At 28.9% G+C, this 21,610-nt stretch overlaps 2 protein-coding genes across 3 annotated transcripts in view; one reads left to right on the top strand and one right to left on the bottom strand.

Annotated features, from left to right (window-relative positions):
- The window catches only part of LOC108567943 (orexin receptor type 2-like), a 42,898-nt gene that overhangs the window by 9,521 nt on the left and 11,767 nt on the right, over window positions 1-21,610 (top strand). The window contains exon 2 of the mRNA XM_017928760.1: window positions 4,823-5,388. Within this exon, the coding sequence (XP_017784249.1) occupies window positions 4,882-5,388 (507 nt within the window). The 5' untranslated portion in view covers window positions 4,823-4,881. The remainder of the gene's footprint in view (window positions 1-4,822; window positions 5,389-21,610) is intronic.
- Window positions 10,177-16,617, bottom strand: LOC108567942. 2 transcript variants are annotated; one of them, XM_017928758.1, is made up of 2 exons: window positions 16,286-16,617; window positions 10,177-11,495 (listed from the first exon to the last, which is right to left on the bottom strand). In XM_017928758.1, the coding sequence occupies exon 2, from the start codon at window positions 11,493-11,495 to the stop codon at window positions 10,221-10,223; it is 1,275 nt and encodes a 424-aa protein (XP_017784247.1). In that variant the 5' UTR covers window positions 16,286-16,617; the 3' UTR covers window positions 10,177-10,220. The 2 variants fall into 2 exon arrangements, with proteins under 2 accessions (XP_017784247.1, XP_017784248.1); XM_017928759.1 differs by lacking the exon at window positions 16,286-16,617 and adding an exon at window positions 16,216-16,271.

Below are 21,610 nucleotides of genomic sequence, written 5' to 3'. Positions count from 1 at the left end.
GGAAAATAACAATAATTTCCAAGCATCTTAACAAGGCAGCATCAGAAGGGTTGATTCATGTTACATATTTCCATGTTTCTATATCACACAATATGTTATACATGTGACCTTCAGATTAAGAGAGAAAAAGCAGCATTGTTCTTTGTAAATTGATAAGAAATGCCACCTTATCTCGAAACGTTACACTTAAGATTTATTCGCATGCTTTGTATATTTTTTTTTAGTTTCAACACTTTCATAGAAGTTTGTCGTTGTCAGCGATTCACCGCACATTCTTATATTGTGATTTTTGTTGGTTTTGGTATAAAATGAACTTGGAAATGTAATTTGAAATTGAAAAATTAATGGGTTTATGTGAAAATATCAACTGTGATTTCTAAACATTTTATAGAAAGCAATGACATATGTATGGCGTATTCAAATTTAGATTAGGATTTGTAGAGTTTCTTTTAGAGTCCTCCACTTTGCATATTATTCAAGTTACATAAACAGGATGTGCCAATAGAAATCCATTTATTTTACATAAGTGCATAAGTTTCAAAACAAAATTTAATTGAAATCGCTAATTTAAAATATATGAAAATACTTTATTCATTTTTGTTTCTTATAATTATTAAATACAAAACATGGAAGTAATAAATAAAATTTTATAATTTATTAATGAATGTACATTTACAGATCGTTCTACATGTGTAAATATTGAATATCACTACTCTTCGTACTTTCAATTTGAAGAAATAGTTTAGTAAAACATGAACGTACACGAGGGATGAATTTAGTAAATTGCTCACGTAAATAGGTATCAATAATATATACATTTTGTGGTGTAATTCTAACCGACCGTAGGGAAATACATTTATAAAACTGTACTTTAAATTAATTTCCCTTTGGTCAAAATGACAAATACATTTTGCAATTTATTTATTTAAATGTACACCTATTTTTAAACGAATTATTTGTAAAATATCAAATAATTAAAACTGAAATTGGATATGCGTATGAACATAATTTAAGCAAATTCGACGAAAAGTGCGTCTTTTACAAGTGAAAACGATTTGAACCTGCCGTGTGGAAAACCATGTTCCATCAGCTGAAAAAGGTATGCAGTTTATATGTAAATTGACATTGTTTTAATATTAATTATAGTATTTTTTTGGTGTCAAGATGTTTGGTTTTTCATATGTACTGTATATTTTTTTTGCACGATTTCTTTTACACTTATTTTTCATGAAAAAAAATCCATGTCAAAATAGGTTTTAGTGTATGTATAAATGCAGTAGGTGATCGTTTAAGAGTTTGAAATAAATAAATCGGACAACGTACACATTCACTATAAATATGTATGTTCGGACAAAAAACATATGTTCGTATAACGAATACCTTACCATTATGAAATTTAAGCTGCTCCTTAAATCAATGATCGATTTACGTACAATTCTGGTAACACACATCGCCTTTAAACGGATTATGTTCGTTAACCGAGCACCCACTGTACATTATTAGTTTCTAAAATAATGTTCATATAAATATATTTCTTCCGTCTTTACTTCAATGTTACTTTTTACGAAGATCATTTATTATATTATTTGTTACAATATTATAAGATTATAATTACGCTTGCACATTTTTCCTTACTGATCATGTTCATTCTTTGTTGTTTAAATGTACATTGTTTTTCTTATTACAGAGGCGTCAGTATTGATTTATTGATTATAAAACTTTCCACTGTTTCGAAAATTACAAAAGAGTTGATATTTCTGTATCTGTAACTTCTGAACTAAACGTCAGATTGTCATGAAATTTTGACAGGCGTTGTCTGAAGGTTGGTATTTGTCGATAGAGGCGTCATCTATATTTTATTGTATTGAGTGAGGTGTTAGTATATTTGAACTAATATAATGAACTACAGTAATGTAGAAATGTATTTAGTGAACTAAATTTTGGAATACATACACTAACAGACTTTTTCGTTTCAATAACAAAAACACAACTGATTAATTATTTTAAATATATCGTGATTAGAGTAGAAACTCAAAATGTCAATTAATAATTTATTAGTTTTTAAAAATCTAAAAATTTAAATGAAATTAAAAAAAAAGATTCTCATACAGGGTGGCCCAATTTAACTGCAACCAACTTAAAACTGCTATAACTTTGGAACTGCAGGCAATGCTATGTCCATATTTTGCATAATGATAGATGATTTTATTGTTTATAAGCCTGCAAAAGCATTTGCATCTCAATTTTTTTGGGAAAAAATATCCGTGGTGGAATTCATACGCAATAGTTTGAAAGTGGCTATTGTTAGAGCCCTTGAACACCTCAATGTGAATAAATCTTTTGTGTCAAAATCCTATTTTGGTGGTAGGAAAAAAACCACATCTGGCAGAAGGCATAAGTTATTCGGAAAGTTAAGCTTAAGGCAGTGGAAGACAAATGGCTTATCAGCGGAACATATTGAAAATATCCATGCAACGAATACTAAAAAACGAACTCAAAGTGAAACCTTACAGGTTCCAAAAAGGACATGATCTCACTAATTAAAAAAGAAACTAGGCTCAATAGAGCGAAGGAGCTGAGCTGTTGCGCTTGCACGAACGTGGCCAATTGCCAAATATAGTCTGGTCTGATGAGAAAAATTTCCCAATTGAGAAATTCTTAAACAAACAAAATGATCAAATTTACTTAGAAGAAATGTCAAACAAAAATTTAGACATTCGAATGGTCACAAGATGTCAAGCACCATCATTTGTGGTAGTTTGGGAGACTGTGACGGTCGATAGTCGCTGATGTTTTTGGACCGTGGCGTCAATATTAATGCGAATGTCTACTACGAAAAAGGTTTGGAAGGAAAAATGCGCTCGACTTCTTGATTTTGGGCATTTTACAGGCCAATGTCAGAACTAAAAATAACAGAGTATTGATGTGCTCAAGAAAACCCTTCTTTCGTGCAGCGTGCCACTCGCTTGTCGACTAACTCAGAGCCATAGGACACGCTAAAAGCGGTCATATCGAAAAATTTAAATGTTTTGCAATATTTTTTGCTTGTAGTTCAATAAAATACAATTTCAAATAAAAAAAAAATACAGCGGTCTGAAAGTTTCAGTTCAATTGGGCCACCCTGTATATTTTAAATAGTAAAACAAAAGTTCTAATTCAAATTTAATAAGAATATGACGGTGGACGGATGGAATTCTGGTGTTGTCGTTGTGGAGTCTCAGTAGTTGGGAATTAAATAATTCAATTGGTTTTACATAACTTTATTCGTTACTTGGTCGATTTGAGATTCATCTAAGACTATGCTCGTCTTAGGTTTTTATGAGACTATATCAGTCTTGAGGGTTTTACTGAGACTATGCTCATCATATAAACGTTTTACTGAGACTAATTCTAAATAGTTATTCTACTTCCAAAGTTAATTCTTATTAATACGGGGTGGGAGTTGTGATCGGGAGTAGGGTTTGTTTATATTGATGACTAAGCGTTCCCACGGGAATCGGCATCGGTGGTTTTGTTTATTATAAGACCGGGACAAATTCCTATGCATTTGTTTTTATGAATAAGATGATCGATTACAATTGTACATGTAACGATCTTTATGTGTTTATAATAAGGACTTGAATTCGGTATAAAGGTATAGGAGTATCGATGGGAATGTTTACGCTTGGTCCCCTTTGTTTATATTAAAGTGTATCGAACTGGAATCACGGTAAAGATTCCTTTATACTTATGTTTATTTTTATATAATAATGCGACTAAGAGACGCCTTGGATGTCTCTAGTTCGTTAATACATTATGCTAATAATAACAATTACAATAATAATGGTTGGACACAACAAATGTTTTTTTTTTCTTATACTTTTTCAATTAACATATCTTATAATTTAAAATTAAAATGTTTATAAAGATAAAAAAGATTTAAAATGCATTATTTTTCAAGATTTTCACATTTGCGAAAATATCTAATTTTAAACAAACCGACGAGATTTATATAAATATATATAATTTATGTTTATAACAATATAACAAGTAGAACTTTCTGCTATAATTGTATAATTTTCTGAAAATTTAGTTTTTTTCTTTCTTCTTCGAAAAACATATGTACAGAAAAATATATATTCAAATTTTTGATAATTTATTAAACTTGAAGCCTTAAAAAAGAACGCGAAAATATAGTTCAAAATAGATTTCGTACAAAGTAAATTACTTGTATTTATTACTTAATATAATACTTAACAGTGAGTGATCAGTTTGAAATATGTAAAATCTTTATGGTTATATTTTTATATTACAATATGGAATTTATAAAACATAATATTTTTTCAAAACATTGATAAATTAGTCGTAAAACAACAAGTACATTGTTTGCTCAAAACAGGCCGTGATTGAAAAGAAAACAACGTTCTGATTGATGAATCAATTTCCTAAACAAACAAAAAAAAAATGGAATTTAGTGAAATCGGAAACGCGGAATTGAAAATGCACGTACCATTAATTATGTAAGTTATAAATCTGAAATATTTATGGATCTGCGTATGTGTTACATGCAGCAAAAATAAAGTTGCCGGAGAGTTTTATTACATGTTTTGGAAAATGATTTATTAATAACAATTTATTGGAAACGCAATCTTCGGTGTTTGTTATCATATATATATTTGGCTTACGACACTTTGCCAATAAATCTCCGGTTGATTTTCGCATGGTTAATAAATTGAGATATTTATAAATGTTTGCATACGGAAGACGTGACAAAGCTGGAAATAGTTTCGAATAAAATAAATATTAGTTGTTTATTGAATCTATATTTTCTGTTTTGTTGCAGAGATGATTTACGATGACGTGCCTTAATTGAGTCGAAGGCAACAGAGATTTCCTGTGAAGATGTCTTACGAATTGGTGGTTTTATTTATGCTCATCGTTAGTTACAAAGCGGCTAAAATTGAAGATGATAGATCCGAATGTAATCAATTCTCCAACTACTTGGATAGACTTTTGTGCGAGGTGAGAGAGAATTCGCAATTGAATAAACATGTTGTTAAGAGGGATTTGAATGCTACTTATTCGATTAATGAAACGAACATTCGGATCATTGACGAGGAGGAGTACCTAAAGCAAATTGAGGCTTTTATATACCCGAAAGTCTGGACGTGGGTGCTCATAGGATGCCATGGACTGGTCTTCGTTGCTGGATTAATTGGAAACACGTTGGTTGTGGCTGCTATAAGACGCAACCGCAGAATGAGGACTTTTACTAATTACCTGATCGTTAATTTGGCTGTGGCCGATTTCTTGGTGCTCATTCTATGTCTACCACCTAGTGTCATTTGGGACGTCACTCTTACATGGTTCTTTGGCACTATAGTGTGCAAAGTTGTCTTATATCTACAGGTAAGCTTTTTTAAATTACATTTCACATAATCTTACAAAAAAATATATTATACTTGCCATATTATCAACAATTATTATTACAATAATGTATGAATAGTGCAACAAACAAGTAAATATTATATAAACACATATTCGGTGATTAATATCATGGTACTTTACAGCAATACCTCCCATAGTGCGGATAATCTGTTCCACCAATATTCGAAACTGTTTAAAACAGGACTAATCAAGGAATTTAAACGTTTTATAATAAATCCCACAAAAAGAGGATTGACTGTATAATGTGAAAAAACGTTTTTTGTGAAACAAACCAGTCAATTCTATATAAACACATATTCAGTGATTAATATCATGGTACATTACTTAAAAATTCGCATACTGCAGATACTCTGTTCCATCAATATTCAATACTGTTTAAAACAACTTTTAAACCTCTTTATGTTTATAAATTGCACAAAAAGAGGCTTGACTGTATAATGTAAAAAAAATAGTTTTATTTTGATTAATTAAAATTTGATTTAAAATTTTCAAACCAGAGTAGAAGATGATATTTGTGTACTGTTTATTTTCAAACGGTTTTAATGTCCTAGGTTAGTGCGATTTCAAGCAGTGCGGGATATTTATATAACCAAATACCTGTATTTCTTATATTATATTAAACTTGAAATTTGAATAATATTTAAATTACATTAATTTAATATCAGAATCAGTTTACTACAAATGCAATAGAAATTGGTATAGTTTTTATTTCAGATGCTAAAATCATTCAATTGGAATGCCATTCGAGAACTGAAGTTATTTCCAACTACTTTATGACATACAATTTTCAATGCTATTTGCAATCAAATCACCTATTAAATCTCAAAACCGAACATGATATTTGATATTTCATGTGGCTATAAGATATAATAGCATTAATTTTTTTTATTATTTATTACTTACGATTCCTGAATATAAATGGTATGAACAGGATAAATTTTGAAATAATATAAAATCAATATAATATTATAAGTGATCCATTTTTCTGATTTATACTAAGTACATCACTTAACAAAAATAAATACTGCATTCATTTAATATATATAATATGATTCTCTGGATATGACCACGAGAGAGCTGTTAGTGTTTGAAACTTATGAAAATAATCAAAGTTGCGGAATGGAGAAGGAGTAAACACTGCGAAAGAGTTCAAGTGCTCGGTTTTATATTTTAACAGAATGGAGGGTTGAAAGCGCACTATATATGTATGTCAGACCTCGTCGAGGATTGAAAGAGAAGTCGGATACACGGAGTTAGGAACTCCTTCAAGCAAGAGATAGTTCTTTTAGAGATGTATCCCATTGTTTACTGTGAAAATATAGCTTGGATGTACGTGGAATCTACAACAAAAACTCACATATTGCGGTTACGATTAGTCCGGATTCACTATAATCCGGTTTGAAAACGAAATTCTAAAAAATAACACAGAACATATTATTTTTATTATAAATAAATGATCGCGTTAGTGCGACTTCAAATAGTCCAGGATGTTGGATGTCGAAACCGTTGGATGCGAGGTAGTGCTGTATTTTGTATGGTTTTAAACAGCGAAACCGATTACCCGTAGTATGCGAGGTATTGCTGTATTTAAGATGATCCATGTCAAAGTTATATGTCCATAAATGAATATTAATTAATGTGTCAATTCCATGCAAAACCATCAGAATCGATGAATATATGATACATTTTGTTACAATTCTATTATGCACTGAAAATTCAGTTGCACTAATGATATAATAATGTAATCGAGGCATTATTGAATTATTTCATTACAGAATATGTGAGTCACGTAACTGCAGCAGTTATTGGATTTAATAATCATATTTGTTGCGCATAAATAGTAGAAAACACTTGTATATGAAGCTATTACCTCTTGAATTTCGTGTTAGTTTTTACTTTTATTTTTGTACTGATAATATCGTATTTTATTGCAGTAGAAACATAAAACTTTTGTCGCATTTTCCATTTCTCGTTTAATGAATTTATTCCACCGTTGCAAGTATTCATTTCCTTTTTTAGCGTTTTTTATAATGTGCTCATGCACGTCCTTGTTTATTTTAAATATTTTTTTTTAATCTCATTCCAAATAAGTCTGAAATGACGGAAACAAGTCTTAAATTAAATTAAATATATAAAACTTCTTTTATGTCGTATGTCGTGTTCGTTGAGTAAATTTAAGATCGCGGTTGACATTAAATGGATAACATTTCCCGGTGGATAGTTACCATTATGATGATTTGATTTTTTTTATTTTGTAGCGAATTTTTAATAAGTAGCGAAAAAATATTCGCCAACTTCTAGTCTTCTTTGAGGCAATATTCAATGTTCGAGCACACTTCATTGAAATACCCCAGATGCAATTGGAAATAAGCTATATCTTTCTTCTTACAATTTTATTCGAAGATTCACTCATTTAAAAAAATTATATATAATATAAAGACAACTTTTGTATTATTTATGTTCAATTTTTGGCGCCGTAACGAAAGCACGCAGGATAAAAGCGAGCAAATAAAAGGGCAGAGTCTAAAGCGAGCAGTGACAAAATCGCACAGACGAAGTTTTAAATTGAACTGTGACAATAATTAATTTGAATGTATAAAGTAGTCAACATATATAATATACCCTCTCTCCGAAAGTATGGTATACATTTGAAAGAAAATCTTAGATAATCTAGAGTTTCGAAAGTAACTGTCAATATTCATTATATGGGTCTTATTTATATTAATAACTAAATAACATAACATATTTGACAGTTATTGCTTTTTAGTTAAGTTGCAATTTGAAGACCAAAAATTATTTTTTTTTAGGAAAAATATAAGTCACCGCTGTAATTTCAAAATGGAAAATTTTAACACAATTTATAAAGAAGAGATGCCAAATCAAAGAATCTTGCAACAGCTATTACAATGTACGAAGATCAAAAGAAGAATTTTAACACAGTTCTACTGATGGTTGGATTATTCAATTTAAGTCACAACCACTACCGATTAAAACGTTCTCGATTTGGGTTTTTTATAACAGCTTCATTGCCAAAAATAATTGATGAATCAATTTAATGTGTTCAATTAATTGCCTCTCGAATTTTACGAGTTTCCTCTTCTAACTTATTGATTTTCAAAAAATATTTACAAGGAAATTATATTTACAATATCATTAGAATAACTAACACTAACACTTACAATTATTTGATAAATTATAAAAATATACAAAAAATAACACCATTTATTAATGACAAAAAATGTAAGATGTAAAAACGAAACAAATAAAGAAATTAAATATATCGTTTATATTCATATAAAAATCAGCAAGTGGTCCTTTTTAACCGATTTACATAACTATAAAATTGAACTTTTCATAAAATATTCATTTAAAACCAAGATATTTCAGTTTATTCGTTTTATTAGCTAAAACCAATGATTTTTAAATAGTTATGTAATTACATTTATTTATTACCTAATACCATACTTAATTCTCATTGATGTTGAGTTTCCCATTTACCAAAAAAATTGTATATAACATTATAATGGACTATTATTATTTCCACGAAAGCGAAATAAAATATTCGTAAGTTTTCTTGTGTTTATTTGTAAAGTGTTCTTTGTCTTCTTTAGTTTTCATTATGTATGAAACAATAAAGTTATTTTGAAGACGCTACTTTGGTGATTGGAATGTATCTTCTTATTGTTAAATAAGAGAAATATTTTATCGATGTGGAAGGGCAGAACATTTTATAAGTTCATACTGGATGTTCCCAAGTTTTATAGCGAATATGATATTTACGGATGAATTGAATTTACGTGCTGGAATTACGAACGCGTAAAAGGGTCCCCGAATTACACTCACTGCTTGTCTGGACTCATGTACATACGGGTGTATAGAGAACGATAAGGATAAAAGCCTTCGAAAGAGAAAGAAAAAAAGTAAAGGACAAAATAATGGTGCTAAGAAAGAAAAGAAAAATGAAAATACCCTGGAAAAGCAAACATTTTTGTTCTCGACGTATTTTCTTGCTGCCTTTTTCCTTATTTTATTACATCAAATCGAATGTGTGTATATTTGTTCTCAATGCCGATCGGATAAATGAAGAGCTTTCCGACTGTAATACTAATATAATCACATGTATTTGAAAAGGATGTCATAAAAGCATGTAATGCATATTGAACTGATCCATACTTTATACAAAGTGCATTTCTAAATCCGTTTGTATTATGAAGAATACCACATTTACAAATCTGTTTATATTAGTCACAATAGTTGGGTATTACTTAACCAAATGAATCATTTATAAACTTTATAACATGATCAATAAATTGAAATAAACAAAATACAGCAATACCTCGCATAGTACGGTTATACAAAAATATAATTATTTAATATTTTAATTAAAAGTAGTTGAAAAAATATTAAGTAAAAACTATGCAAATTCATATATTTTTTCTAATTATAAAAGTGTACTTCAAGTTAATGTATTGATGTCTTGAGTAATTGTTGTACTGAAGAGCTCTACTTTGATATATGGAATTATCAACGTTGCACGCATCGTCGTACATGATTGAAATATATTCCAAACAGAATAGATTGCATAATCTAAATATCGTCTCAATTTTGTAACAAAATCAAATCTAAGTGATTCTATTAAAATTGAATAGAAAGTCATTAATTTATTTTTATTCATAAAAATTGAATACATAAGGAACACAATACAGATTTACATAAATAGTACAAAACATTTAAAAATTCAAGAAAATTTACTTTATCACAAGCGGTCATAATAATAATTATATGACAATCAATTAAAATCTAAATTTTCTTATTTTATCCTTAATCTTCTTAAAATCACTGCTATTGGTAAAATCCAGTTTTTTCAATTCCCTCTCAATACCTTCTCTATCTAATTTAATAACAATCTTTGGATCATCAGCCTCTCTCTCTTTGATTTTCTGCTGTACAATATCCTCAACGACTACTAGACTTGTCTTATTGCTTAGTTCGTTCTTTAATGCTTCCTCGTTTTGCACGATTTCGTTCTGTTTCTCGGCGATCGTAGTAAGTAAAGTTGTAACTTCGACGTGATTTTTCTGCGTCTCCGTTTTCAGATCTGTAAGAATCTCCTCACGATGTTCTTTGGCTTCAACATGTTTTACCACTCGGTCATCTTTAGCTTCCTCGTGATTATCGTTCAAAGCATTCAAAGTTTCCTCGTGCTTATTTTCTCTATCCACTTTCGCAGCTTCTTCTGGATCTTTCAAAAGTATATATTTGAGAATCTCATCGAAATCAGTTTCTAAATTGCTAATATTGGTTATATAATTGTAATTGTAGACAACGTCGTCTTTTTCCCAATCGTAGATGATGTCTTCATTAGATTCATAGGAAAACCTTAATCTGTGCCCATAAGCTGAGGTGTTCGACTTCTTGTTTTTGTAGAAGGTATTCGTGGCTTTATCGTACAAACCAACTTTCGTGTAAATCTTAGCGCTTTTCCACGAATTGTTTCGCTCATCTTTAACCGTGTGTCCCATTTTAATAATACCTAAGTTATTCAGGAAGGTTGAATTATCGAAAACGATACTCTTGATAACAAGTTCATTGTTGATAGACTCGCATTTGTTTTTCTTAAGATAATTGATGTAGCGTTGAGCTGCATCATCTCCCAACTTCTGCATGGCTCTAGTTGGACCTCCGTTGCAGGTCAACCGCAGAAACTGCATCTCGTAGCAGCAGAAGATCTCGTAAGAAGCTTCGATCAAGATGTTCCTCACCTCTTCACTGTTGTTCCGGTGATAGTAAATGATGTCGGCCAGGACGAATGCATCGTCCTTGTCTGTTTTCTTCGCCATGAAGACATCGCTCTGTTTAATCCCTTCGCTCACGGCTTTCCCAACAGACGGTATGATCGCAGCGGCGCCTGCCAAAACATTTCCCGTTAAGCTCACGGGTTTACTTCCGGTGGGATTGCCCTCCAGTATATTCAAGTAAAACATAAATCTCTCTTCGATTTTCCTCAGGAAGTAGTAGATAAAGTCATTTATCTGCGACTCGACGAACGCTTTATCCGGCGTTTCCATCTGAAAGTGCAAATTCGATAAAATATTATTAATTTAATACTAAAATAAATAACAAAATATTATTTTATATATTTAAAATTCAATTTACTTTCGATTACGTGAGAAGCAGCATTTTCAAAGCTAATAATGGATCAATGTTTAGGCCAATTATCTGGGCCAACGAACTAGATCATAGTCCTATTAATAGACAAGTTACATACGTTATGAAACCGAAAAGCAGTTAAGATTAAGATTAAATTTTTCTTAAATAATAATCATACAAACATTGGTTTAATTTCATTTAAATTAGATTAGAATTTTCCTCATTTCTATTAATAGACACAATATTATTATAGTTATTATAGTACAAGTTATTTAGTCGAAAACAATTATTGATTTATTTCAATTTTTGTTCTTATTTAAATAATTAACATTTATAAACACAAAAGATAAATATTTACATAAAATAGGTTAGCTATCAAATTTATTTAGTCAGCACACAGTTAATATGTACATACATTTATGTACGCTAACCGAATGTACGTTAATCAGATAAGAAATAAAATTTATATAAATTTGTGGGCATGAACGTACTCGACCTTCATATGTAAGTTCACTTTATCATCATGAACAGGGAAGTACCAGACATATATCAGTCAGATTGTGTTATTATTTTTTTTACTCTAAAACCAGACTCTACACTTGAACATAAAATGAATATATTCATAAAATGATTACAGGATTCAGTTAACGCATAGAAAATTCCGTACGTTAACTGAATAAATATTAGAATTTTACTTGACTTTCGAATAAATTATTTTTTTCATCAATTTGAGATAAAATTAGTCAAGGTCTCAATATAAATTGAACATATATTAAATGCTCAATATTATTACTCTGTGCACAACCTAAACCAGTTTAAGTGACATCATTGTACGTACACACGGATATTTGTATGTTAGAACGATTAGCGTGCTGTAAATAATGATATTCATATTATCGTACGTTAAATGTATACTCACTGTATGAAACCATTGCACAACTGTTTATATTAATCATATTATAAAGATTAATGAAAAAAATAGTGTCATCTGGCTTTCAATAATAAAGAATAATTAAATACTTTAACTGTAGTATTTGGAAACAATGTATATTGGAACGATATCACCCTATGAGCATTAATATCTTACAAGTCATTTTGGTGGTAATAGCCCTTAGGATATTCTGCAGATGGCTTTTCTGTAATCCTATTAAAAAGCAATCTATAACGTAAATCCACAAAATCAAAGTGGAGCCAAATCATTGGAATGCAATTCCTCGTGAATAACTAATAACAATAATAATCACTGCATTCACAATCTCATAAATAACTATTGTCTATAAGTTGATTAACTTATTTCCGATACTGAAAACTACATCTCGATTTAATTTAGAGATTAAAATATATAATCGACGAGAGCGTTTCGAGTTTTACAGAGGTGTCATGAAATTTTTAATTTTATAAAACATATACACAAACAATATATCCTAGTAAACTGTCTAGAAACTAAAATTCAAGATTTAAATTATCCTGCAACAAGGGACATTTCAGCATCTAGTCTTACTCAAGGAAATAAAGGTGTAGTCAGAAATTGACAGTGAACAAACAATGTTTCAGTTAACATATTTTATATTATACTCATATATTTGAATTTATATACAGTGGAACCTCACTTAACGAATATAATCCGTTCCGAGATTTTCGGATGTTTACTCGTATAGTGAAACAATTTTCTCCATATAAAGTAATGTAATACGACAATGCGTCTCATTTTGAGCCATGTTTTTTACAATTTATTTTGCTTGTTAAGCGAAATGTTTGTTGTGTGAGGTGCTCGCTAAACGAGGTTCCACTGTATATAATATAAAAATAAAACTAATGATTTACATGCTTATCGTATTAATTATACTTCGTTTCAATGTCAACAATCTTCTGATTTTTCATATTTACCGCATATATTTTTACACGATAAAAACAAATTTAAGTTATTAATATTTCATTAAAATATATAATTTATATAGAAACATAAATTGCATTTAGTTAATTGGCATATATAAAATGTTTTAATTATAATAATGAAATTAAATTCTCAGCAATTCTCTCATTTTGTACAATGTATTGTTATGTGTTCATATTTCCTTAAAACGAGGTTTGTATAATCGAGGGATTTAGATAGCATCATCAAGGACAAGGTCGCAAGGACTATACAAACATAGTCCTTGCGTCAAAATAATGCTATATTATTCAATAATAAATTTAGACAATAGAAAAGGATTAGAAATTTACAAATTTTGTAAATATATTTATAATATTATTTAGTTATTATACAATTTTATTTATCAATACGCCTTGTATATTATCAGATCTTTCGAATTTAATTTATGAGACGTTGATAATAATTCAATTATTTGAAATATTTGTTACAGTACATATGTTCCAGATAAAGTGCGATAGATTAGATTTAGTTACAAAAATTAATTACAAGTCATTGTTTCTTGGAATTAATTATTTATTTAACCTATTATTTATTTGATAATTAAGATATTTAATATTGTATAATATTAAAACAAAAATACAAACATACTTAGTATAGTAAGGTTTCGATTAGTACGGATATTTGAAAATTTGAAAACAATCATTTATAAAAATTGGACATAGATTTTATTTCTCTACACAGTCAAGTTTCTCTCTGTGCATTTTTTGCTATTCTCAAGTCCTCGATTAGTGCGGTTTCGAACAGTGTGAAATTGATGCCTCTAGCATTGCTGTACATAAAAAAACTATAACATATGTCAATATTTTAAGTAATTTTGAATTAAGATTAGAATAAACTAATTCAAAAATGTTCATGTCTTATCTATGTAAGCAGGAAATGTGTTGTCGAAGGTCAAGGTTTGATAGAGAGCAAGTTTTTTCGTGTTTAATATATTGACATAGAAAACCATTATAAGAATATTAGATATTCAGAAATTCTCGATGATAAAAATGCTCGCGAATATCCAGTTTCCTCTTCATATAATAAAGGAAAGTGAACAACGGGAGTTTCGCAATTGTCGACCTACTTATTAAGTTTTAAATTACTTTCGATATATTCGATCCTCGCGCGGAATGCTTCCGTTTAGTTTCAATTTGCTTCAAGTTCAAGACGACTTTCAGCAAATCAAAAGAATACGAGAAAACAATTTTACCCTTTAATAACGAATTCGAATATAGATTCAAATGGACTCTTGAAAGTCTCGTTTAAAGCACTGATCTTTCAAAACAAGTTTAGTTTAGTTGAAACATTTTAGTTGTTTGTGTATAAATAAATATTTACTATTATTTTAGTGCAAACGTGTGAAATGACACGAACGGATAAATTGATAATATTTTTGGTCTTATCTCAAATATTTCCATTGAAAATCTCGAGTATTTATCCATAAATTTAGAACAATTATTATTGCTAACCTGCTTCTGAATAATATCAATTTATACATCATATAATAAAAATATTAAACATTTATACAAATTTCAGTAATATCCGTATTAAAAGCATTATTATTAAAACAATCTCAAAACTAGTTATATTATTGTCATAAAGACAATCCCATTTACAAAAAATAAAATATGCTCCTTTTTGTTGTTTACCAAAGACTTTTCATCAATTACATTTTGATGAATTTTCTAAGCTTGTCGTACTTTCTTTACAATATTACAATTTTTTTACAGTAATACCTCGCATAGTGCGGGCAATCAGTTCCGTCAATACTGTTTGAAACTTGATTAATTGATATTCTTTATGTGGCTTGACCAAACACTTTAGTATAGCAACAGGTTAAATACATAAACTACATAGTAAATATTAATTTTGAAATAAACACGGTACTTTTATAAACCGTTTCATTTGTAACATGATTAAAATATTACATTCAAACCTCTCATACATGTCTGAATATTGTATTGTAAAGACACAAACTTTGGAGAAGTCACTAGATCTTTTAACTCCCAAATGGACCTACCGCAATTTGAAGTTTATAAACTACTAAACGTGAAAAAGAAATATAATAATTTAAATAATATTAAAATTTAATATTTGTGAAAAATAATTTAAATTTGTATAAAGAATATCATAAAATATTATCACAAATATTAAAATTAAAAAAAAAACTCAATTTTGACATAGAATGTTTACCAACAAAAGAGTAAGCTGCAAAATTATGACAATTTTATATATGTTTTCATTAGTATTTAAATTAGATTATAGTCAGACCTCGTTCAATTATTAAATTTATTTATTGATATATGTTAATGTGACCTTTTAAACATGCTTAATTGGGCATTATTGCAATTTTTTAGGAAATATATAGGAAAGAGGAATTACCATTTAATTTGGTTGGTAAGTTAAGGGATTAATTTTGATAGGCCATACCACCTGATGTTGATTCAGTTGACGAAGTTATCTGATTCAGTTGTCTAAAAATTTGTTGCGTCCATAAATTTAGGAATTTTTAGCTCCCTCTCTTATCGTCTACATACGCTATCTTTTATGAACGCATTCTAATCGCTAAACTAGGTCTGACTGCATACAGTTTTGTTACGTAATGTTATTTTTCTAATAATCTTTTTTAATTATGTTTTAATTCTTATTTCTAAATAACGCGGTTTAGCACAACACGAGATTTTCTTGAAAGGTAAATAGTTACTAGAGCTTAGTACGTATACCTTAGATTACATACTACCACATTTTTTTAGTTAGACAACTGAATATTGAGATTAACTACTGGATACTTACGGTGCGAGGAGTATTGTAATCCAAATAAATGAGTAAACTGAACAACAACTTATTAATAGTGTATTATTTGCAACGACGTCGTCGTCAAGCTATTCGACAATGGAACCAACTGATGTCTGGCTGCTTGCCGTGCGTCCGCCGTTGCGTGTGTCCTCACATTCGCGTCGCGATAAAATTGAAAGCGATTTCGCTACGAAGGGGACTTACAGTTTATATATTTTCAATGACTCACACGGTAATTCCCCTCTTTCTGACTAAAGTAAATAATGAAAAATACCGATGCGTGCTTATTTCGTTCGATTCTTAAAACGAAAATCGCGTTGTGCCAGGGCCTTTTAAAAATAGCTACGTTACTTGTTAATCTGCACGAACTAAACAAGTACATGTTTTCTAATTATTTGGATAAGATAAAGTACATTAAGTACTTTTTTTTGTTTTTACTAATTATCAATGAAGATTATGAATTATGGTTCTAGCGTATCCATATATGTCAAGGTTATGCTCAAGTTTTTTTGTGTATTGTGTATATATCCTTACTTTATATACAAGAAGATATATAAGTTGCCTAACAATACCTTGCAAGTCATAAATTATTTACATAGTCGCCTGTATCACGAAAATCGGATACGAAAGGTCGTTGCTTCGATTCTCAAAAAAACAACAAACATTTGTAGGGGCCGAAAAACCCAAAAAGGGGTATAAAAAGAACCTAATAAAAAAATAAAAATTAGTTATTATAGATTGGTTTATTAATATTTCAATAATTTCATTACACTTTAATTTGTTTCATTTTATAGGAAAACTCAAAAAATCAATTTGAACAAATAATGTCTTCAAAAAAGGACAAACATTATATTAACAAAAAGTTAGTAAATAAAAAAAATAGGGCTTAATTTTCATTAGCCTAGAAGTTATAATATACATACAACTTGTTAAGTGTATTTTATCAATTTGATAATTCGGAAAATGTAGAATCATTCAATTTTTTTTTGTTAAACTACTAAATTTTGAATGATCTAAACATAGTTATAGCTATTAACACTAATGATAACGTATAAAATTATGTAAACAACATTAATAACAGCAAATTGTAATCTATTAATAACTGTTTAGCACTTCATAAATTACAGTAACGTAAACAACAGTGACCTCATAATACATTTGTAAAATGTTCACAAATTATGGAAATATTAAATTTGTATAAACAAAAATTAAATATTGACAAAAAATTATAAAATAAAATAATATTAACTAAATAACTTTCGACCAAAAGGCTATCGACTGAAGTATATCTGACAAAATAAAGTATAGATAATTGCTCTTATTTAAGGGTAATTAATTAATTCCATTTAAACTTAAATTACGCTTACTGTAATTATTATTTATTATACAATCATACCTCGATTAATGTTACCTGATAACGAAAACCGTAATTTTAAGTCATATTTAACATGAAACAATATTCTTATTTGTACTAGAAGCCAAAAGTAATATCTAATCAATAGGTTTTTAAAATAACAATAAAGACGATGAATGCAGAAAATAAAGGTTTTTCAACGAAGACAAAGAAAATTAAGATGAAATTAAAGAAGCTGCAACAAGCTAAACAATTGAAAACAATTTTTTAGTGAAAATAATCCAGATTTAAGAATAAGTATTTTTGCAAAGTGATTAGTGTTAAATGCAATAACTATGTATGGGCAAATTGTTAAATTAAAAAGAAATAGGACAAATTATGAACTTTAAATGTGATTTAACTTTGTATGTAATTAGACTGTATATTTAATAAAACTTTTCTTTGTTCGAAAAAACCTTTTCATTTTCTATACGAAGTACGTTCATTCATAAAATAAATGGAAAACTCCGTTCTGGTTATAGTAAAAATCTCTGAAAAGAAAGTTTTGATTAATTCATTTTATTAAATGCATTTTAATCCATGTTAATGTAGCAATAAAGAGAAAAGTATTAAAAAAACGTTTTTAATAAAAAAAAATTGTAATATATTGACAATAAAATGTGATAATATAAATACAGTAGAACCTCGAGCACCTCTTATAACGAGTAATTCGCATAACAAGCAAAACAAATTATAAAAAAGATGACTCGCTAAACAAGCGACATTTTGCATAACGTGACGAGGAATGACGAGTGACGAGGAAAAGTGAATTCCCGGATTGTGTGCCTGATAAATCGTTTTCTTGTGCTCAGATATATATTTGTGATTTTTTTTTGTGTGTGCCAAATTTAACAACCCATGCAAAAATTGTCCCCCAAGAAAAAGCTGCAAGAAATCATCCATAATACAATGGATGGTTCATTTCGCGACAGAAGAAAAAAATGACCAATGATTCACGCTCTATAATAAATGTTCTACATAAAAATGTTTGAGCATTTTTTTCTGCATGGAACGCATTATAGTATTTTACATATGTAGTATTATACATATGTAAGCTAAATATACACACATATGTGCACTTATAGAACTGGACGAACTTTTCAAATATAAAACAGTGGAAGCAATGTAGTAGTAAACTTTCCGAGAGTGTCTGCATTATAATAGATGACTTTTATGCGTGAAATAATAAAATACTAATACTAATATTAAACAAATACATATATATATAAAAAATATTATAACAATTACCTTATAGAATATACAGGACTTATTTATTTCTACTTTTTTCCTACTGATGTAATTTTTTCCGCTAATATCCGCCCAGACTGTTTGAAACCGCTCAAAAACTGCACAAAAAGAGACTTCACTGTATATAAACAATGCTATAGTTAATACGCAACCGCACTATGCGATGTATATGTATATAATATACATACTAATGTTGTTTATTGGTACATGATTCCATTATATTTTTTTAAATTATTTATTTATAATCATTTCAATTTAAAACGTATAAATCATTGCAACTGGTGTTTTATTATTGTCTGTAAGTGTAGAATACAACTACATTATTTATGATGAAGTTATTGCTTAATTTTCAGTGTTGCAATACTGACTGCTCAAATACTTTACATTTATAATTTTAGAATTGAAAACAACCCTTTAATTGTTTAGTTCCTTCGCAGTTGTAGTTTACACAGCGTGAAACTGACGATGTTTTGGGTTGCTACGTCTCGACCGAATGCCCATTTATACCACCGTGAGGCATTGTCAAGATATAGTAATATTGCCCCGAAAGCAATAAGTTTCTTATTATACGAAACTCGGCCATTAGCTAATTCCGAATGCACAGGATTGTATTTTAGACCTTGTATAGAACTGAACTCGAACGGTTCGCAAGCAAATCGTTAATCATTTCTACGGAATTGAAATGTTCAAACTCAACAATAAATATCCAAGAATATCGTTATGTAAACTTCCAGGAATATATACGAAGATAACTGTTTTAAAAAGTTTACGCATTGTACATGGAGATAAATCTGTTAAGAATTTTACTTCAACTAAATTATTTATAAACGTATATAAATCCTCGTTAAAGCAAAATGTAACTTGCTAACTCTGTCGGCTCTTAATCTGGTTACGTATAGTATTAACAATGTGAACGCTGAAACAAGTAAAGTTTAAATTATATTCCACTTTTCGTTTATTATAAGGATTATAAATATAGCAATACCTCGCATAGTGCAAGTAATCGATTCCGTTAATATCATTGATTGAAACCGGACTAATCGAGAACTTTAATAATATAGAACTCGCGCTTTAACTTGTTACAACGTAGGTAGCGTGGGATACATCTCTATTCCACATTCATTACTTGGTTATGATACACATGAATCCAATGTGAAGTCACTACTATGGTAACAAACATACTATGAGCTATAAAATAAGTTTACATGCAGACTGGTCTAAAGAGGTTTGCAAGAACGCAACGAAAGACACTTTAACAATCTTGGTATCATTTGTATTTGTATCCCGCGCGTGCTCTGCTTTGACATTTTCTAACCGGTCTATAAAGAATCAAAGCTGCACAATGCGAGACATAAAATTGAGCGTATTGTACGTGTTTTACCACTGTTTTATTTATTGTTGAGATGAACCTACAAGAGAAATTTTCAATTACATTATTGTAACATGATATGTGTTATTTAATCAGAAATATAAGCTGCGATCAATAAATTGCCTAGCTTCTGAAACGGAGGGCTTTAATTAAATGAAGTAATTAATTTCACACATTATAATTTATATAGCAAAATATAGATAATTGAATGGGTACATGATTAACGAAGAATGAAATAGAAAATTGAAATATAGTAACAGTAACTTTAATAGAATATATACAACTTTTACGATTGTTCTGATGTTTTGCACATCAACTGTCAATCTGGGTTATACATTTGGAAACGGTGCAGTATGCTCACGTGAACTTCGAAAATCCTGCCCTGAAATTACGTAACAAAACCAGAAACAAAGTTCGTACACAAACTCACGTACATAGACGGATATGAGAAATGCCAGTAGTTAGTTCTACGTGAATTTTACAAACAAACCGTTACAGCAACTTTGATTTAATTTGCATCCAATCTCACCTTTGTCAGAATAATCATTTCACGTTCGTTTGAATATACATTTAACATACGTTATTTGCAGCAACATTCATTATTTAGAATTTCATCAACACATCAATTAATAGTAAATAAATTAGATAATTATTACATAATTACATTTTTTTTCTATTTTGTCAACAGATCAATTATGTTATTACATAAACACTAATAAATCATATATTTAACATACATTGTTTCTGCAATATTTTTTTTACTTACATAATTTGATCAAATTATAAATTTTATAAACAACATTTAATATGAAACAAAATTTAATATAATATTTTTCGAATTTGTTTTATCAATAGATAAATTAAATTTATATAATAATATTTCATAAGCATATAATATGTTTTATTATAAAAAGTACAAAAAGTATAATATTTTTTAAATCTGTAATGTTTATTATTTTTAAATTAAAATAGTGTCAACACTTCAATAATAACCCTGTTATTCAAGTATTGACTCAATTGATGTTATTATTTTAGTCGATATTCATATAAAAATGAACATTCATTTCCAGATTTTGATTTTAATAGATGTTCTTAATTCTAAAAGATTTTGCTAATTGCACAAAGTAATGCTAGAAAGAATTTTGTAAAAGTATATTTTAAAGAAACCGTGTAATTTAAGTAATCTGGTAAACGAGAATTTTATTTGCACAATCAATATATGAAGGATAATTAACTGCAGTATTTTTTTCAAAATAATTATGTAATTATTAATTGTTATATAATTTATGTAGTTATTGTTAATATTATTTTC

The sequence above is a fragment of the Nicrophorus vespilloides genome, unplaced genomic scaffold, assembly GCF_001412225.1.
Source record: "Nicrophorus vespilloides isolate i.1.1-1 unplaced genomic scaffold, Nicve_v1.0, whole genome shotgun sequence".
NCBI classification, from domain to species: domain Eukaryota; kingdom Metazoa; phylum Arthropoda; class Insecta; order Coleoptera; family Silphidae; genus Nicrophorus; species Nicrophorus vespilloides.
The sequence above is the reverse complement of the archived record's forward strand: the minus strand, read 5'-3'. Positions and strand labels throughout refer to the sequence as shown.